This window comes from Magnolia sinica, chromosome 13 (assembly GCF_029962835.1).
Source record: "Magnolia sinica isolate HGM2019 chromosome 13, MsV1, whole genome shotgun sequence".
Lineage (NCBI taxonomy): Eukaryota > Viridiplantae > Streptophyta > Magnoliopsida > Magnoliales > Magnoliaceae > Magnolia > Magnolia sinica.
The window spans coordinates 3,147,028-3,166,139 of record NC_080585.1 but is presented as its reverse complement, the minus strand read 5'-3'; the positions used below and the strand labels follow the sequence as shown (position 1 = coordinate 3,166,139).

The following is a 19,112-nucleotide window of genomic DNA, read 5'->3' as shown; positions in this document are numbered from 1 at the left end:
CTTGTCTCGCCCAAGGTGTCCACTGAGGCCACCTCCATGTAGCTCTTGGATTATCTGTTCCCTTAGCGAACTGTTTGGGATGCACAGTCGATTTCCCTTGAAAAGGAACCCGTCTTGCATATGTAAGTTGCCGGGGTGACCTTCTTGGCATCTAACCCATGCGTCCTTGAAGTCATCGTCATCGGCATATATGTCTTTGAGGCGCTCGAACCCGACAACCTCATTGCTCATAGTGACTAACAAAGTTGCACGGCGACTCAGTGTATCAGCTACCTTGTTCTGTTGCCCTGACTTATGCTTTAGTACGAATGTGAATTCCTGCAAAAACGAGATCCATCTAGCATGCACACGGTTAATGTTAGCTTGGCTATTAATGAATTTGAGAGCTTGATGGTCCGTGTAAAATATGAATTCCCTTTGAATCAAATAATGTCGCCAGTGCCGCAGTGCCTGGACCACCGCGTATAACTCGATCTCATATGTAGACCACTTCTTACGTGCATCGCTAAGTTTCTCGCTGTAGAAGGCTACCGGCCTACCTTCTTGAGACAAAACTCCCTCAATTCGACATATGAGGCATCACATTCGACTTCAAACGGTTTGTCGAAGTTGGGAAGTACAAGAACCGGGGTCGTGGATAGTCCTGCACTTGATTTCGGCAAAGCTCTGTCGGCTTCGTCAGTCCACTAAAATGCCCTTTCTTCATGCAAACTGTGATTGGTGACACAATGGTAATATTGAAATTTTTCACGAACCGACGATAGAATGTCGCCATTTCATGAAACTTCGCACTTCGTGAATATTTGTAGGAACCAGCCATTCTCTGATTGCCTTCACCTTTTCCTCATCCACCCGAATGCCCGTGGATGTGACGACAAAACCCAGAAACAATAGGCTATCAGTCATGAAGCTGCACTTTTTTAAATTGAGGTACAGTTTATTTTTAGCGAGCACTTGAAGGACCTTCTTGAGGTGTTTCATATGGGTGGTTTCGTCTTGACTGTATATCAAAATATCATCGAAGTAAACCACAACGAACCGCCCAATGAAAGGTTTCAAAACTTGGTTCATCAATCTCATAAATGTGCTAGGCGCATTCGAAAGCCCGAAGGGCATGACCATCCATTCATATAATCCTTCCTTGGTCTTAAAGGCTGTTTTTCACTCATCACCCGACCGTATTCGAATCTGATGGTAGCCGCTCCTTAGGTCCAATTTAGAGAATATTTTTGTACCTTCTAGCATGTCCAGTATATCGTCCAACCGTGGTATAGGAAACCTGTATTTTATGGTGATTTTATTGATGGCTCGGCTGTCGACACACATGCGCCAACTCCCATCTTTATTTGGAGTTAATAGAGCTGGTACAGCACACGGACTCATGCTCTCTCGAATAAGACCCTTACGGATCAACTCCTCTACTTGTCCCTGCAGAATCTCGCACTCATTCGGACTCATTCGATAATGGAGACGATTCGGTAAACTGGACCCAGGGACAAAGTCGATATGGTGTTGGATATCCCGCATGAGGGGTAACCCATCGGGAAGGTCATCGGGCCAGATTTCTTTGAATTTATGTAGCAGGGGCCTTAGTCGTTCAGGGATGTTGGTAGGCTCGAGTTCTTCCCCTTTTACAATTAATGCATAAGTCTGTCCTATTTCCTTTGATTCTTTCACGAAGTCCCGTATGGTTAAGAGAAAACGACCCTCCACTTTAGAAGTTTCAGGTGGTCCCTCTGGATCCATAGGGGCCAATATAGTCTTCCGGCCGTCCTTGACGAAGATATATATATTATCTCGCCCTTTATGAGTGGCATCACGGTCAGATTGCCAGGGCCGACCGAGTAGTATGTGACATGCTTCCATGTCGACCACATCGCATACTACTTCATCTTTATAATGTTTGCCAATTGAAAAGGATATGGTGCACCGTTCAGTTACCTTTGTTTCGCTGACCTTCTTGATCCAACCGATTGTATATGGAGAGGGATGACGCTCCGTTTTCAATTACAATTTTTCCACCATGACCTTGGAGACGATGTTCTCGCTGCTCCCACTATCAATGATCACGTCACAAACCTTTCGATTCACCGTACACTTAGTGCGGAAGATGTTATGTCGCTGTGGATGCACTTCTTTTCTTGGCGCATATAATAGTCGCCTCACGACAAGTGACTCGCCGTGATCTTGCTGAACCTAACCTGAATCATCTGCCTCGTCCTCGGTAGTATGCTTCTGTTCTTCAATATCTGGATCTTCATAAGCGTTATCAGCACTACCATCATTGATGGCGAGGTTTGCCACTTTTTGCTGGGGACAAGTATTTGATAGGTGGCCCGGTTGGCCACAACGATAACAGTTATCGGGCCTTGGCCGAGCATAGGGATTCGGAATTCTACTTGGACCAGCAGTAGTCGATACGCCCCTTTGGGGTCTAGCTTGCCCGCTTCCCTGATCTCGGTTCTCAAACGTAGGAGGTTGAGTGCGTGCTCCTACAGGCTCCTTCCCCTTAGGCTGTACAGTTCCCTGGGGCAGACCTGCCACAGGGATCCTTGCAGTAGGATAGGTCCGTGTGTTAGGACGTTCAAGTTGCGCTTCTGCCCGAGTAGCCAACTTGATTGCATCATTCATCGTCCAAACAGACTGCATCTGGACCCGATCCTGGATAGCCATACGCAATCCACCGTTAAATCGGGCGACTTGCTGCGATTCAGTCTCGACCAAATCGTTACGCGCCGCCAGGCGGTAAAATTCTTCTGCGTATTCTCTCACTGATCGACTACCCTGTCGATAATTTTGGTATTGTTGGAATAATACCTGATCATAATCGCTAGGGAGGAATCGAGCACGTAGTAGCTGCTTCATCCGCTGCCAGGTGCGGATTGGTGCTTTCGTCTGCCTGGTTCGCGCGAGTTGCAATTGTTCCCACCAAGCTGAAGCTCCTCCTTTCAACTTGTAGGCCACAAGCTTGACCTTCTTTGCTTCAGGGATATCCATATAGTCGAAAAATCGCTCAACTTCAGAAAGCCAATCGAGGAAATCCTCAATGTGTAGTTGGCCATTGAAGCTAGGAATATCAACACTCATCTTAAATTCTCGATCCGTTCGATCTACTCGATCGCCGCCATGTCTGGGGTGTTGGAAGATTATGTCGTCGATTTCCTCCTCACTAGAGCCCCCTTCCTCAGGAATGACCCTTGGATCAGGGCGATCACAAGTTTCAACAATTGGCAGTGGAGGATTACGACCAGGAACACAAAGTTGCCTTAAGTTTTCCGCCAAGAGATCCGCCATGCGGTCGATGGAAGCTTGTAACCCTTGCATAGCTTGTTGATTCTCTCGTTGCGCTACTTCGAAAGCTGTCGCTATTAAAGGTAAATTCCCTGGAGCACCGCCCATGGGATTGTTGCCCGACCCGTTGTTAGAAGCCATCAATCTAAGGAGAAACCTCGCTTTGATACCAAACTGACGCAGTGGAGGACGTGAGGTCGAGCACCATCTTCCTCAAGAGGATAACTATTCCGAATCCACGGAACTTCTCTGGACTCCTCACAGAGACTTCTCAAATCCACGAGGAAAGAAAGCAGAAAATAAAAATAAATTCTGATAAATTCGAAATTGATTGATCAATGATTAAAAACGAGTTTACAACCCTTTAAATAAGGATATCAAGCAATGGGAAAGAAATCATAATCAAACTACAACTCAAACTCCTAAAATCCGCGACTTACTATAAATAGTAAACTTACTATTTATAGACGGTCGTGATGTCTACTAGTGCGCAAGGTTTTCAGCCAAAAATAGTAAGTGTCCTATTTGGCTTCACCAAACCGTTCCCCTAATTATGCTAAGCTCTTCTCACGTTGGGCGCAACTCCTAAAGCCCAACGGATGAAGAGTTATAATCAAACTAAAACTTACTATTTATAGTAAAAATGAAATTAAAACAGGGAAACGAGTTCGGGCTGCGCAACCCGGCATAGGGGGGTTGGTTGGCTAAAGTAGCTCGTTCTACCTCAAAATCATATATTTTACGTCAGCTAACTCATTCCGGATTGCGAGATACGACCGATTTAAGGTCCAATGGTCCGGATCACTTCTGTCGTCGACCGGGCTTTTTCTAATCCATCTTGGCCATGAAACTGTCCGCGACCCGCTCTACATCAAAACCTTTCCTATTTCTTATGATCCAAACTAAGATAGGGTTGTGGCACAGGGAGGGACATGATCAGATGGATCACCGTCTTCCTTACGGGATAACTACTTCACGTTCTCTGGACTCCTTGCAGAGCTTCCTCGAATCTATGAGGGATAAAAGCGGGAATATTTCCTAATAAATTCAAAATAACTTGATTTTTCATAAAGAAAAATGAAATTACAACTCTTTAAATAAGGAACTCAAACTTAAGATGGAGTTTTAGACATAGACTCCAACTAAAATAAAAAACGTGACTTACTATAAATAATAATCTTATTATTTATAGATGGCCTATATTCCTATTAGACTTCATGGCTTTTGGCAAAAAATAATGTCAAATTTGACCCAAGTATGTCATTCTCCTAACTTTTTTGAGCCTTTTTTTATATTAGGCACGATTTCCACAACTCAAAGTATCAAAAGTTATACTAAAACTTACTATTTATAGTAAAAAAGATGAAACTAAACAGGACTTTTGACCGTTGATATGATAGAATCTCACAAATCCAGCCTTCGCAACCCGGCATATCAAGGTTGGTTGGCTTAAGTAGGTCATCCTACCCAAAATCATATATAATATGTCAAAAAACTCATCCAGGTTTGCAAGATACGGCTAGTTTAAGGTTTTAATGGCTTGGATTATTTCAACATCTGATTGACCTCGAGTTTTCATCCAGCTTTGGTTCATGATATTTGCCCAATCAGTTGAAACTGAATAGGAATTAGTTTCGACTGAAACAGTTGAGCCATTTGAGTGATCAGATCAAATTGTTGAAATGATGTGCCTCATCATGGATGGATAACAGCTCTAAAATTTTTAGAGACCGGATATCCCATTCATTAATTTTTTGGCATTATTTTGACATATTATTGTATTTTTCTCCGCTGTCATTTGATAGGCACTAATACAGGTTGCGATCTTTGAGCTTGAGAGATCTTCTGGCCATCCCCTGTATATCCACGATGGGACCCATCAAATCAACAGTTTCCATCACCTAAAATGGGCCCATTTGTATAAACTTGTGAATTTGGACACTTTTCATGTTTCGTATGCATTTATAGACCTGCCTTGTGACGGTCACTTGAAAACATAGAATAGAAGCTGGAGTTTCCATCACTCACCATCCAATCATAAAGTCCATAGCTCGTTGGGCAGCATCATAGTCGGATTTAGATGTAGATAGCGGTATATACCAGTGGACCATATTGATTATCCCTATAGTGCCCTTTTGAGATTCCTGTAATTAAAGAGAGTTCATCCAGACCGTTGAAATTTGAGATTGACTTTAGCTACTCAAGCAGGGTAGTTTGTACAGCCAAAAGGTCCGGGATTGCGTACTGAATAAGAGTAAATTATGTGGGCCCCGCCATGATGTATTTGTCTTATTCATGTCATCCATTTATTTTTCACTGCACAAACTGAAAATTGAAGCATATCTAAAGCTCAAGTGAACCACACCACAGGACACAGTGGAATTGAATGACTACAGTTGAAAACTTGTCAGAGGCCATAGGAGTTTTGGATGAATATGATATTTGTGTTGCCCCTTCATCCACGTCCATGTGACCTTACGAAGAGGTTCGATGCCGGCTCTAGAAAAGTTTCAACAGTGGGTGTCATTATCTCCACTGTTTCCCGTGTCGTGGTCCATTGGACTTTGGATATGCTTAGATTTCGGGCCCATACTCTAAAATAAGCTGATAAAACAGATGGACAGTGTAGATATATATAACACATACATCACGGTGGACCCCACAGTTTTCTCAGTACGCAATCGGCGTAGAGCAAAATGGGTTGGCTGGAGAAGTATTGGGTAAAGAATAACCTCCACTCCGTACACGTGGCACATAGGATATCTAGGACCCCAGTTTGGACAGCTTAATACGTGTGGATATTGGTCTACACTCAATTGACAATGGGGCCCAAACATTGAATAGTTCAGATTTCAGTACATTGCCAAGTGTACGGAGGATGAGATTCCAGACTTAAAAGATGTGAACACAAACATCCAACACGTGCTGAAAAGGCACATATGTGCAGGATCAGGGATACGTTCATTCGAAAGATCCTCACTGAACGTGTCCTATTCTAGAAATCGAATCAGCAGTTTGCTTTCTCTCATGCCACGTCAACAACTGAACGTGCATCAAATCCACTCCGTCCACTAGGTGCATCACCCTTTATTTCGCCCTGATCTCAAGAATCAGGCTGAGTCAACACTTTGGTGGACCACATCATATAATTATATATAATACCTCTAGATTCAAGTGCTATGACACACTAGCTGTGTTTTTTGGGTAATTCTGATGAGGCACGTCAGATAAATGGATTGGATGTTATATAAACACCACAGCACGACCCTACACAAATCTAATGGTGAGCATTCCATCTGCACTGTTCCCTATGATGTATTCCGCCTGATTGTTGGACCGTCGTGATTTTTGGGTTCCATGGCTAATATGAAGCAGCACAAGAAAGTAGGTAATAAATAACCTAGTGCTGTTCCATTCGGCCCCACTGAGCTTTTGTCACCCACCACTGGGAGGAGTTTTGTTAAAATCAAATCCTTTTAATTCTCTGCTAGTAGGAATCGTAGTGATCCCTCCCAGAGATTTATTACCTGATACTTATCCTTGTAGTGTCTTACAGTGGTTGCATGTGCAAGAAGCAGATGGTGCGCCACAATGTACGGTTCCGTCGCAGAATTCCCAAAAGTGCAAATAGCCATTTCCCCGGAAGAGCAGCGCCCAGGAGCCTCCGTTCCCCGTGCATACCCACCAACAGTGTACACCCACGGCTCGTTCAAGGTGATCCAGTGCTTCACCCTATCTCCAAATTCTCTAAAACATATGTCTGCGTAGTCTCGGAAATCAGCCCTGTAACAACATATGCTCAACTGCATTTAGAGGTGTGAAAAAAGAGCTGGGCTGGGCTTACTGGGCTAGATTGAATGTCCATGCCCACCTCATTAATTAATAATTAGTTGAGGCCATGCCCAATGTAGCCTGTTAGTTAAGAAATGAGTTGGCTTAGGTCGAGCCTGACTTTAAAAAAAAATAGGGTTAGATTGTGACCCAAGGTATGGGTCGAGGGTCAAGTTCAGGTCAAGATTGCCCATCTAATAAATGGGTAGGGCTTGGGCTGACCTTGACCAGACTCCAATGCGATGGATCCACCAGACCGACGGCTTGGATATCAAATCCTGAATAGGCCAGCCCCGATAAGTTCAAAAATCAGGGGCCCAACCAACCATACACATTTTTCAGCTCTGAATGAGCCCAGCGGCTAAGTCTCAGCCAGCAAGTCTCACTACATGGGGCTTGCATAAGAATATGGGCAGATGATAGGAACCGTCCATTTTCTTGAGGTACAATCTTGGTGCCACAATATATGAATCAAGGGTCGAGGAGATTTGGAAGCAGAGTATACTTACACGACTTTGGAACTCAAGAAGCCTCCGTACTCGTCCTCAAGGGACTGCGGAAAATCCCAGTGAAACATTACCACGAATGGTTGTATATCTGCGCACGTGCGAGAGTTATTTGAGACAGTGAACTTTGAAAATTATGACATGCCTTCCAATATATGGTAATTACAATGCGTCCAAGCTGTGGGGCCCACCCATTGTGTGTGTGGAACCAAACAGTGGATCTGGTGACATTTGTGGGCGCACAGTACATTGCAAGAATCGTTCCTATCAAAAACTCAAGGATCATCGAATTGCTGCTTTGACTCTTTGGGCTGGACCTAATGAGAGAGAGAGAGAGAGAGAGAGAGAGAGAGAGAGTAATGACCGTTGGATAAGAGCTCGTTGATGAGGTTATTGTAATACTTGATGCCTTCCTCGTTCACTCCACCACTCAGTCTTCCATCTGGAATTAATAGACGTTCTACAATCAACTTGCTATGAGATGTATCTAGAATTGCGCCATGCATTGTTGAACCAGTTGAACGTATAGTGTGGATTCATCCACATTTGCCATGCGTATGATAAATGATCTGGACGGTACAATATTGTTTAGGGCCTACACGAAAAATGTGGCGGAGATTTAACCTGAATGCTCATTCCTTGTGGGGTCCAACGTTAGTTAGCCTTGAAAGGGCAATCCTATCATCAACCTTCTGTTGGATTTTGTACATCATAGATTAACGGTTAGGATCGTCCAATCAGCCTCGCTTTTTTCCCTTGATCCATCCACAGTTGAAGCCGGTGAATATACAGTCTAGATCTCGCCAATGTGTCAGTCTATAGGCCACGATGCATGTCTGTCAGTGTAGGCCCACCCTCCACATGTGTCAGCTTTACAGCTGATCCAATGTCTTGGAGCAAGAGAGTTATCATTCCTCCACACCTGTTACCGCACACATGGTACATGTGGATGGTGTCTGGAACGATCATCAGTTGCGCTCCACCATTACTTGAACAAGAACCAAAATTTTGACAAATAGTAGCTGTCCAATTAATGTATTGTTTAGGGCCTACACGAAAAATGTGGCGGAGATTTAACCTGAATGCTCATTCCTTGTGGGGTCCAACGTTAGTTAGCCTTGAAAGGGCAATCCTATCATCAACCTTCTGTTGGATTTTGTACATCATAGATTAACGGTTAGGATCGTCCAATCAGCCTCGCTTTTTTCCCTATTTTGGATTTATGGAGTGTGTGTGTTTATAGGCCTGGACTGTAGTCTCATACCAAACTGTTTTAAATCCAGGCCGACGCCAACCCCAGGTGCAGCTTGTTGACATCCCTAAAGAAGTTTGGGACCTTTCAAAGAAATCAACCTGACAAATCTAATGTGGCCCTTCTTTTAAATGGTTAGGATTTGGGTCGTCCTGGAAAGACCCGACTCAAATCCACTCCAATCCCAGACCCAACCAAGGCTGGGAAAATTGGCTAACAGTTAATTTTCTTATGACTGTATGTAGTTTATGGATATCGGATCTTTTTCACCCATAATGTGTGTGAAAATAATTTATGGACAGATTTCTTAAAAGTTTTTCAAGTTTATTTACATTAATGTCAGACCATCTGTAGTTGAATTTCATTTTATTTAAACCTTAATATAACCATCATATTTAGAACATTATTTGTATGAAAAACCACTTGTGATTTTTACATCTCACCTGTTTTTAACCCATGAGATAAATAGGTCTAGCCTGGGCTGTCCTATTCAAAAAGGACATGTTTAATAAATGGGTCTTTTTTTTTTTTTTAATAAATAAGTAGGCCCGTATCCAAATTTTGGATTTATGGAGTGTGTGTGTGTAGGCCTGGACTGTAGTCTCATACCAAACTGTTTTAAATCCAGGCCGACGCCAACCCCAGGTGCAGCTTTTTGACATCCCTAAAGAAGTTTGGGACCTTTCAAAGAAATCAACCTGACAAATCTAATGTGGCCCTTCTTTTAAATGGTTAGGATTTGGGTCGTCCTGGAAAGACCCGACTCAAATCCACTCCAATCCCAGACCCAACCAAGGCTGGGAAAATTGGCTAACAGTTAATTTTCTTATGACTGTATGTAGTTTATGGATATCGGATCTTTTTCACCCATAATGTGTGTGAAAATAATTTATGGACAGAATTCTTAAAAGTTTTTCAAGTTTATTTACATTAATGTCAGACCATCTGTAGTTGAATTTCATTTTATTTAAACCTTAATATAACCATCATATTTAGAACATTATTTGTATGAAAAACCACTTGTGATTTTTACATCTCACCTGTTTTTAACCCATGAGATAAATAGGTCTAGCCTGGGCTGTCCTATTCAAAAAGGACATGTTTAATAAATGGGTCTTTTTTTTTTTTTAAATAAATAACTTGGACCCGTAATAGATTGAGTCTGTGGCCAAAATTCCAACCCGATTATTAAATGGCTCTATTCAGAACCTCGACACAGCCACAACCCATCTGCAACTGTAATAAGGACACATATGGAGCTGATCATAGTACTAGTTTCACAAGCATTACAGTTTAATCAGTTGTATACAAAAGGGGCATGGCTGAGATTTAATGAGAAAAACATGTTTAAAATTGACAGGATTGCTCTATAAATGGGATCTTTTTGGTGAGTAGGAGCCCACTAGTAGAGGTGGACACAAACCAAGCCAGCCTAGAAGCTCGGCTTGGATTGGTTTGAAAAAGCATGGCTTCGAATAGAAGTTCAAATCAAACCAAGCCTCATATTCAAGCTTATTTAAAAAAAAAAAAAACCAAACTCAAACCAGGGCAATACTGGCTTGGCTCGGCTTGAAGTGTGGCTTGACTCATTTCGACTTTTTTTGGCTCATAGATTGGATGCACATTATTTCCTGTAATATGATCCACTTGAGCTTTCGATATGATTCAATTTTGGGATCATGTCCCAAAATGATATTTAAAAGCAAATGGACAACTTAGATAATACATTATATATGTACGTGAATGCACACTGTTTCCTATAGTTTGGTCCACTTGAGCTCTGGATATGATTTGATTTTGGATCATGTCATAAAATTATATGTAAAAATGGATGGACAGCATGGATAATACATATACATGATGGTGGGCCCATAAAGTTTACTCAGTACGCTAAAGTGAGATTCGATCGAATTGGCTGATGACTTTAACACTCGTCAAGTAGTTGGTGTCAAAGCTCCGAGGGGCCCACCATGATATATGTGTTTTATCCAGCTGTCCATCAAAATTTCCATGTAATCTTATCTTTGTATAAAATAATTCATATTATGTATATTGTTGATTTAATGAAATAATAATAATAATAATAATAAATCAGCTAACCCCATTCAAACTTAGCTCTAATATGATATTTGGGCTAAATCTAACCAAGTTCATTCTTATGTAATCTAACTTAAACCAAGCTCAAGCAGTAAAGATAAGCTTGAAGCTCGGCTTATATACAGCCCAAACAAAGAGTGTCACATAAGCAAATCAAACTAACCCTGAGTCAAACTCGGATCACATCGGCTGGTGTAGGGCTCTACCCACTACCCAAGTTACAAGCAACACAAAACTCACCAACGTGTGCATGAATGTGCCTTGTCTGCTCCAAAATATGCAAATGCACGTTACTTCACTGGATAAGCTCCCACACAACTAACTAATTAATTAGAAAAGCACGGGTATCGTGTAGCCTAATGGGTGTGGGTGTCAGTGTGTGTTTGGATATTAAATGGGTAGCCTGTCAACATACCCTGGTCATATCCAAATCCATCCCAATCTCATATATATATATATATATATCAAATAATATACACGTATACTTCATTATTAAAATAGTGGACGTAGATTGAAGATATCAATTATCTATTTTGACAAAGACATATGCCCCACGGGAGGAGTGGAATGGCCTTTGGTAGAAATGCTCCACCAAATCAAAGGCCTCGTTGTAGAATTTAAATATGAAATTAAGAATCATAGTGGGTATGGCACGGCTAGGCCTATAGCCTGGCCCTAACCCAGCCCATAGACAACCCTGGTTGATGAGAAGGAAACGTTTGTCTGTGATCGTTTCAATTTATTAGAGTCCATACTGGTTCGGTGGGTTACTTTTGGGCAATCCAAGCACTACAAACCATGCTAACTTGTAATGATATGTTGGATCTGTGCCGATTATTGTGCAAAACTGATGTAGAGCGGGTCACAGACAGTTTCATGGCTAAGATGGATTAGAAAAGGCCCAATCAAAAGCGGAAGTGATCCAGACCATCAGAGCTTAAAATGAACGTATCTCGCAAACCGGAATGAGCTATCAGACATACCATATATGATTTTGGGGTAGGATGAACTACTTTAACCACCCAACCCCATGTTGCGCATGCCGAATTTGTGAAATACCATCAGATCGATGGTTGAAATATCGTTTTATTTTCATTTATACTATTTACATTAAGTTTAGTTTGCATATAACTCTTCATTCGATTGGTCTTTAGTAGTTGCGCCAAACATGAAAAGTGCTTAGAATAATTAAGAGAACATCATGGTTCGGCCAAATAGGACACTTATTATTTTTGGCCGAAAACCATGCACACCGGTAGACATCATGACCGTCTATAAATAGTAAATTTCCTATTTATAGTAAGTCACCGTGTGTAAGAGTTTTAGTTGTATTTTGATTCCAAAACTTCTCTCTTGACTTAATATCTCTATGTAAAGGATTGTGAACTCATTTATTTCATTCATCAATAAATTTACGAATTTTTTAGAATATTATTTCTGTTTTTTTTGTTTTTTTCTGGAGAATTCGAGAAGTCTCTGTGAAGAGTCCAAAGAAGCTCTGTGGATTCGAAGTAGTTATCCTTAAGGAAGACCGTGATCGACCTCATCATCTTCATCCCTGCATCAAAAACTCTTGTGAAATGTAGCCGAGCATGAAAATCAAGACATACTCTTCATATATATATGCAAGTTGAATATCTATCGTCAGTTATTCTTTTTTAATTACCTTTGTGTTCAATATCCTGTGGACCACACCTGAAGAGTGGATTGGGAATTTGGGACTGATATTGGGGCGAGGCCAAATTTCCCCTGAAGCCCTCCAAATGAGCAGCCTCGATTTCAACATGTGTGCCAAATTGGTACGTATGGGGCACTTATCTATCACATATGCAGATGGATGACTTCCAAGCTGTGGGTATTGAACTTTTCTGATTGATTGAACTATTGGCAGAGTGACCGCTAATTCATGTATTTTGAATTTAAAACAAGTAGTGTTCTCTTACAAGGCAATATTCGGGTCCAAGATATGGAAAATCTGAATGCGTCCCAACCCATTTCCTTCATGATCTTCACGTCTTCCTGTAGCTTTTAACAGTCAGCAGAGCATATAAAAAGAAAAAAGAGGAATTGATTCAACTACATATAATGCACTTTTATCGCACTCATCTGTCATACAGGGCAACATGGCACACGTGAGAGGAATCAAAGCAGTGGGAAATGTGCAAAGGAAAGGGAGCATGTTGCCCTCTCACGTGTGCCATATTGCCCTGTGTACTTGTATGCAGCAATGTCCCCAAAACAGTTATATGAGATTGAGACATCCCACCTACTAATGTTGGATGGAGGAAAATGAGGACTTTTTTTTTCTTTTTGGCAAAATGTGGGAGCATACCACCTATAATATTATTGATATGAAAGAGGACTGCATCTTTTCATGCACGCCCTAATAATTTTTATTTTTATTTTTTAAAGGCCACCATTATCATATGAAGGAAACAAATATTAGATCCACACATCTGCAAGCTCCAACAAAAAAACAAAAGGAGCTGCCCTTATCATATGAAGAAACAAATGACCGGATCTACACATCCAAAAAAAGAGAAAACAGGCAAAATTGTTGATAAGTAACACAAGGAAAATGAGGACATGTTTATAGAAAATTAACCTGGAATCCAAATGAAATGGAAACCCATGGATTTCAATTTTACTTCTATTTCTTATTTTGAAATTATCGTTTTATGGTCTCATGCATGATCAAGTTGGAAGGTCACCTGATGTGTCTTCCAAACTTTGGAAATTGACTTAATATCTTTTTTAGGAGAAACGAATGTCTACAACTTTTGGGGAAAATCTATTTAATTGCTTTATCTATGAAAACTGATTTCCTTCTTATCTTTTGGACGTCCCAAAAATCCTAAAACTCTTGTATAATGTTCAAAGATGTGGCTATTTACAATATAATTTTTCTTGTGGGAATGAAAAGTGCATATGCGTGAAGTAACACTTTGTAACAACAAACGGTTGTAATGAATTGGCCATTCAAAAGAGTCGGGATCATTTGATTGACGTGACTCTTGCACAGTGGCTTGCTCCTAGTTGTACTAATCAATGAATGGTTCAGATCAGTGATGGGTCAACTGTTGTTTCATTGGGATTTTAGTGGGCCATTAAAAGGTCTGGAAAAGGTGGTGATTGTGGATGAACATTGGGATTTTAGCAAAACTCACCACACACGCGTGATGTCCAATCATCAAATGGACACAGTTCATTCAATACTACCAATGGAGCAAGCCGTGTGTAAAAATTATGTTGGTAATATGATCCTAATCCTTTGAATGGGACCAATTTGTTATAATCATACGTTGTTTGTGAGCCATAGATCATATGGTTAGAATCATCAAACCACAACCACAGTGTTACTTTGGAATCATAAGAAATATAAAGTGGGATCTATTGGCTGGATGTTTTAAGATGATGATTAATTGGAGCTATTTTGTTTCTCTATTCAATCTTAGTTGTTTGTATTTCATGATATTGATTGGACGCTAAGGATCATTAAATTGCTCTTGATTTTATGATGAATGATCATATGGCTCAAATCCATGATAGGTTACCTCATAGGCCATTTAAAAGCTTAGCAAGGAGGTATGATGTTAGTATTCACGTATGTTTCTCATCCTGTAACAAGAATAAAAACGAAAGTAACAGCTGACCTTGTAGCGATGATAAAAATCCACAGCTATGTCTCCATTGCTTTGGTCCTTTATTTTGTCTGCTCTCACAAGGCACCACCATCTTTTGTCAATGGCCCACTAAGGAAATGGCTAATACAAAATGAGACCCCACTTTATCTAACACATGGCAGGGGGTGCATATGTGCCGACCATCTAGTGGATCCCATGTACATGTGTGTGCCGCCCTGGGTTGAAAATTGCACTGAACGGATCATCCCGTCCATTCATTTTTTTTCTGTTTAATCCTGACTGCTAACTATTTCCATTTTTGATGTCCACTTTATAGATCACGCTCATATGGCTGGGGAAGTACACTCTGAACAATTTTCAGCCCTTGGACGTGGAAGGATCACTGGATGGAGGGTTTGGATGCCATTTTTAATTTTTAAAGGGAAGTTCAAAAAATCTAATTAATATACAACTTACATTCGGATACCTTTTGTCAAAAACTTTTCAAAAAGCTATCTTATTAATAGATATAATCGCTATTCTACCGTCTTCTATGAAGTAAATCGGTCAGTAACTTGGGTAGGCTCCACTATAATGTTTATGTAATTTCCACCCGACTGCCAAGTTTGTCACACGTTAGGCTAAGCTTGTAAAATTCAGCTCCATCTTTCATTCGGGTGGATCACATGATTGGAACCGTGTAAAGGACAATGCAAATTGTCCAAAGTATTTTCATTAGTGTGGTGAATCACATATGTTACGAAGAAAATCGAACTGACCAACCATATGATACACATGGCAAAGAATTGGCAAAGCTAACTCCCCGAGCCATCGATGTGACTACCACTAGAGAAGCTAAGCTAAGCTCCGATAAAGGATCCGTTTGTTGAGCTAAATCAGTCAATCTCTCAACTCGATAATAAGATTAATCAACCGACTTGATCATCTCGACTAAGGTATCTAACCGACATCAACTTCGGAACAAAAATGTCTAAGAGAATCTCGCATCGTATAAGAGCATCATAGAATCTCACCAAAAATTACGTCAATCGAGGCAAAATCAAAAATGTTCTCGAAACTAGATTCCAACTCCAATACAACTCCTCCAGTATATCTAGTAGATCTACTTAAATATATATAAAAATCCTATAAATACACCACCCCACCTTAGGAGAAAGGTACACAAAAGAATTCCAACCTTAACCGCATCTACTCTAAGTTCATCTACCTAACTAAGGCATCGAAGGATCCCTGGCAATAATCGGCACTTCTACTGTCCATTGTTTTTCTATTAGTGCAGGTGTTCAACTATCTACAGGTGGAGCCACGGGTTCAATCAGATTTGAGCGATAACAACAGACATGTATGATTTTTAGGCCATAGACATAAGTTTTTGTGTAGAATATAATGGTTGGAATATATTTCATATAATTATCATGGTGTGCCCAGTCAAAATCAAGAGTGACCGTCTCTCCCAAATTGTATACTTGGATATGGTCCACCATAATCACATGCTAGCCTTATTTAAAAAAAAAAAAAATTTAAAATCTTTGGATCTAATATGACACTAAATATCTAATGGTAAGAGTAGATCTTATATAAACATCACCATGTGTCCCATCAAAATCCAAAGCCGTATCCCATATAATTCTTTTTTTCTCAATCATTTGGGTATAAGTAGAGAGGGACAACCATACTTTATATTTTTTGCAGGCCCACTATAATATGCATGCGAAATCCACTGAAACCATTTGATGTGTAGTCCCAATTTATGATTCATGCCCTGACCAAAACCAAAAAGGCATATTTGTCATTCAGGTGGGCCTCACCAAAGAAAACAGTTGGGAAAGAGTTGCCCACCCTTAATTTTTGGAGGATATATCCACCATGATGAATGATATGAAATAGATTCCAACCATTAAATCCACAACAAAATTTGTGTCAGGGCCTAAAAATCAGACCCATTCATGATCCATGTGGATATATTAAGGAAAAAGTTTGGAGGATGATAATGTGGACTACTTGAATCACTGGTAGGGGTGATTTTAGGACCTTGACGTTACATGAGGTGATGCACTTTGTGGGATATCTGAATTTTAAATAAAAGCCACGGTGAGGCTAACTCAACGAGTTGACCCATTTGTTGGCGAACCCGCCTGTTAGGCGTTGAAAGATAGGTAATCGAGTGTAATTATGTTATTAATGAGTAGCTTTCTTAAAACGTTTTTCAAAACGTCCCGTAAAAAAGACACTGGAGGTTGAAATTCCACATTAATTGGGCGGCTTTTTGTACAATTTCCTTTTTTAAAATGGTAGTGACTGGCACCTCCTCACAATTGGCACTCATGGACGGGTATCCAGGCCATCCAATTTGCGGAGTAGATTGTGGACGGAGCATATGCCCAAACTTACAGTGATCAAGCAGTCCTAACCGTCCAATTGATGGCTATCATTAGGTGGTTAAAACTAAAATTTGTGAGCTATTCAAATTTCGTGTGGAAATTCAGACAATTCCGATTGTCGTTTCAGGCTAATTTTTGGATAATCGTCATCGACAGTTGGGCCAATGAATTGGACGGTAAGGGTTACTGCACAACTGTGCCTAATGTTTGGTTTAGTGGCAGCACCGTTTTTTAAATGGTGGTAAACTACGACAGAAGTCTGCCGCTTCGGGCGAATGTTTCTAAGCGAATGTGCGCCATTTACTGTTTTCTTTGTAACTGTCCATTTGCAATCATCCATCAGCGTGACCTTTGGGAAATTGAGCTCCCAACAGATGGACGGCTCCGATCATCCGAACAGAGAGAGGGAGGGGGGGAGAGAATTAAAGAACCTGGGTGTTTGTGCGTGTAAGCATCCCATATGCTGATGCCTTTGCCGTCTTCTTCAGCTGCTCCTTCGTACTGTAAAACCATACCATGCTCTCAAGTGAAAAAATGGTTATCTCTAAAAGCTTCTAGAAGACTCTGTAGAAGCTTCCAGAAGGATGAGAGAGAGAGAGGTGCACAGCGAACCTGATAAGCTGAAGACGCAGTCCCAAAAATGAAGCCCGGCGGGAAGGAGCTCCGGTTTATCGGACGTCGGTCCTCACGTCCTCGGGCACCTCCAGCACGTGACAAGGAGCCCAGCAGAACGAGGAGTATGAACAGGAAAAGCCCTCCTCCATGCGCCATTCCCAAAGTATCTCCTCCCTCTCTCTCTCTCTCTCTCTTTAAAGAGATGCTGATAACGTACTGACGTCAGCACCGTAATGGTCATGGGCCTCATGGTGTTTTGGCCCATGTGGTGAAAATGGCTCTTATCCGCTCATCGCAAGGCCCATACCAGTTTTACCATACCATCTTGACTCGTGAGCCACACCATTGAAATGAATCGACAACCAACGTACAGTCCAAACCATTGATCTGAACTCTCCATTAAATCCATAACACATTCCATGCCCTACCAGAAAAAATTTGCACTGATCAGCAGATCCAATCCGTCCTTGATTGGCCTTACTTTCTCTAGCCACCCATCTTTTAAGCAATGGATGAGATGCTTATGATTTCCCAGCAAAAATAACTCTTTAGGATTATAAGCAATCTATGATGGTCCGGAACAAAATAAGATGGACCAAATTTTTTATTAGGCCTGTTTTTACTAAACGATCTTGACCATCCATGGTTATTGATCTAATGGTTAATATTTGTCAAATCAAGGTAATGTTTGTACGATGGCCCATGAAATGTGCAGTGGACCTGATGAAAAGTCTAGATCAATGAATTGTGTCATATAGATATCCAGAACCAATTAGGTGCACCATAACTTATAATGCTACATTTAATAAATATAAAATCGGATACCGTATCTTTTCTCAACTTAAATATTACTTGCACGTTCCACACGCCTTTTAAAAAAATAAAAATAAAAAATAAAAAATTGAAGAAACTCTCTTAACGGCCATGAATGGTTGGTGGAGCCATTTAAGCACGTTTGTTAATTACACACGGCGTTGATCCCTAGTGGGGGTGGCTAACATGGAGTGTGTGTACTAACATGGGTGTGTACTAACAAGCTAACCCAAAAAAAATAAAATAATAATTACACACGGCGTTGTTTGGCTTCAAATTGAGATTTGAAGAGGATACATGAATACGGGGCTGGAGTGGGTCAGATAGGCCGCAGGTCAAGCTAGCATGACCTAGGGTGGCAATGAGCCAAGCCAGGCTAAGCTGATGATGTTGGCCCTAGCCCTAGCCAGGCCCCAAAAGCCTAGAGCCCTAAGCCTTGGCTGTGGCCTACCTTAAGCCCTGATGGGCTAAGTCAGGGCTTTTGCCAGATTAAGGTATGGGTTACTTGAGTTTTGAACCAGTCTCAAATATTTAGTTCACAATTTAAAATATTTTGTCCAAAGAATTTGGATATATATTCTTTTGGGTAGGAATAAGAATCTTATGTTTTCTTGTATTGTAAGTGGGTCATTAATTATGACGGGTAGCCTGATTATATCGCAAAGAACAAGAAATCTATACT

At 40.9% G+C, this 19,112-nt stretch overlaps 1 protein-coding gene across 3 annotated transcripts in view; it reads right to left on the bottom strand.

The window, feature by feature from the left end:
- The window catches only part of LOC131222430 (beta-glucosidase 12-like), a 148,494-nt gene that overhangs the window by 72,546 nt on the left and 56,836 nt on the right, over nt 1-19,112 (bottom strand). The window contains exons 1-8 of one of the 3 annotated variants that reach the window (XM_058217494.1): nt 17,615-17,800; nt 17,434-17,503; nt 14,631-14,689; nt 12,921-12,996; nt 7,993-8,070; nt 7,632-7,719; nt 6,819-7,074; nt 5,320-5,435 (exon numbers count right to left, since the gene is read on the bottom strand). In XM_058217494.1, coding sequence (XP_058073477.1) covers nt 5,320-5,435; nt 6,819-7,074; nt 7,632-7,719; nt 7,993-8,070; nt 12,921-12,996; nt 14,631-14,689; nt 17,434-17,503; nt 17,615-17,773 — 902 coding nt within the window. In that variant the 5' untranslated portion in view covers nt 17,774-17,800. Of the gene's footprint in view, nt 1-5,319; nt 5,436-6,818; nt 7,075-7,631; nt 7,720-7,992; nt 8,071-12,920; nt 12,997-14,630; nt 14,690-17,433; nt 17,504-17,614; nt 17,801-19,112 lie in introns of those variants that run through there. The other 2 variants (XM_058217493.1, XM_058217492.1) reach the window with 2 other exon arrangements.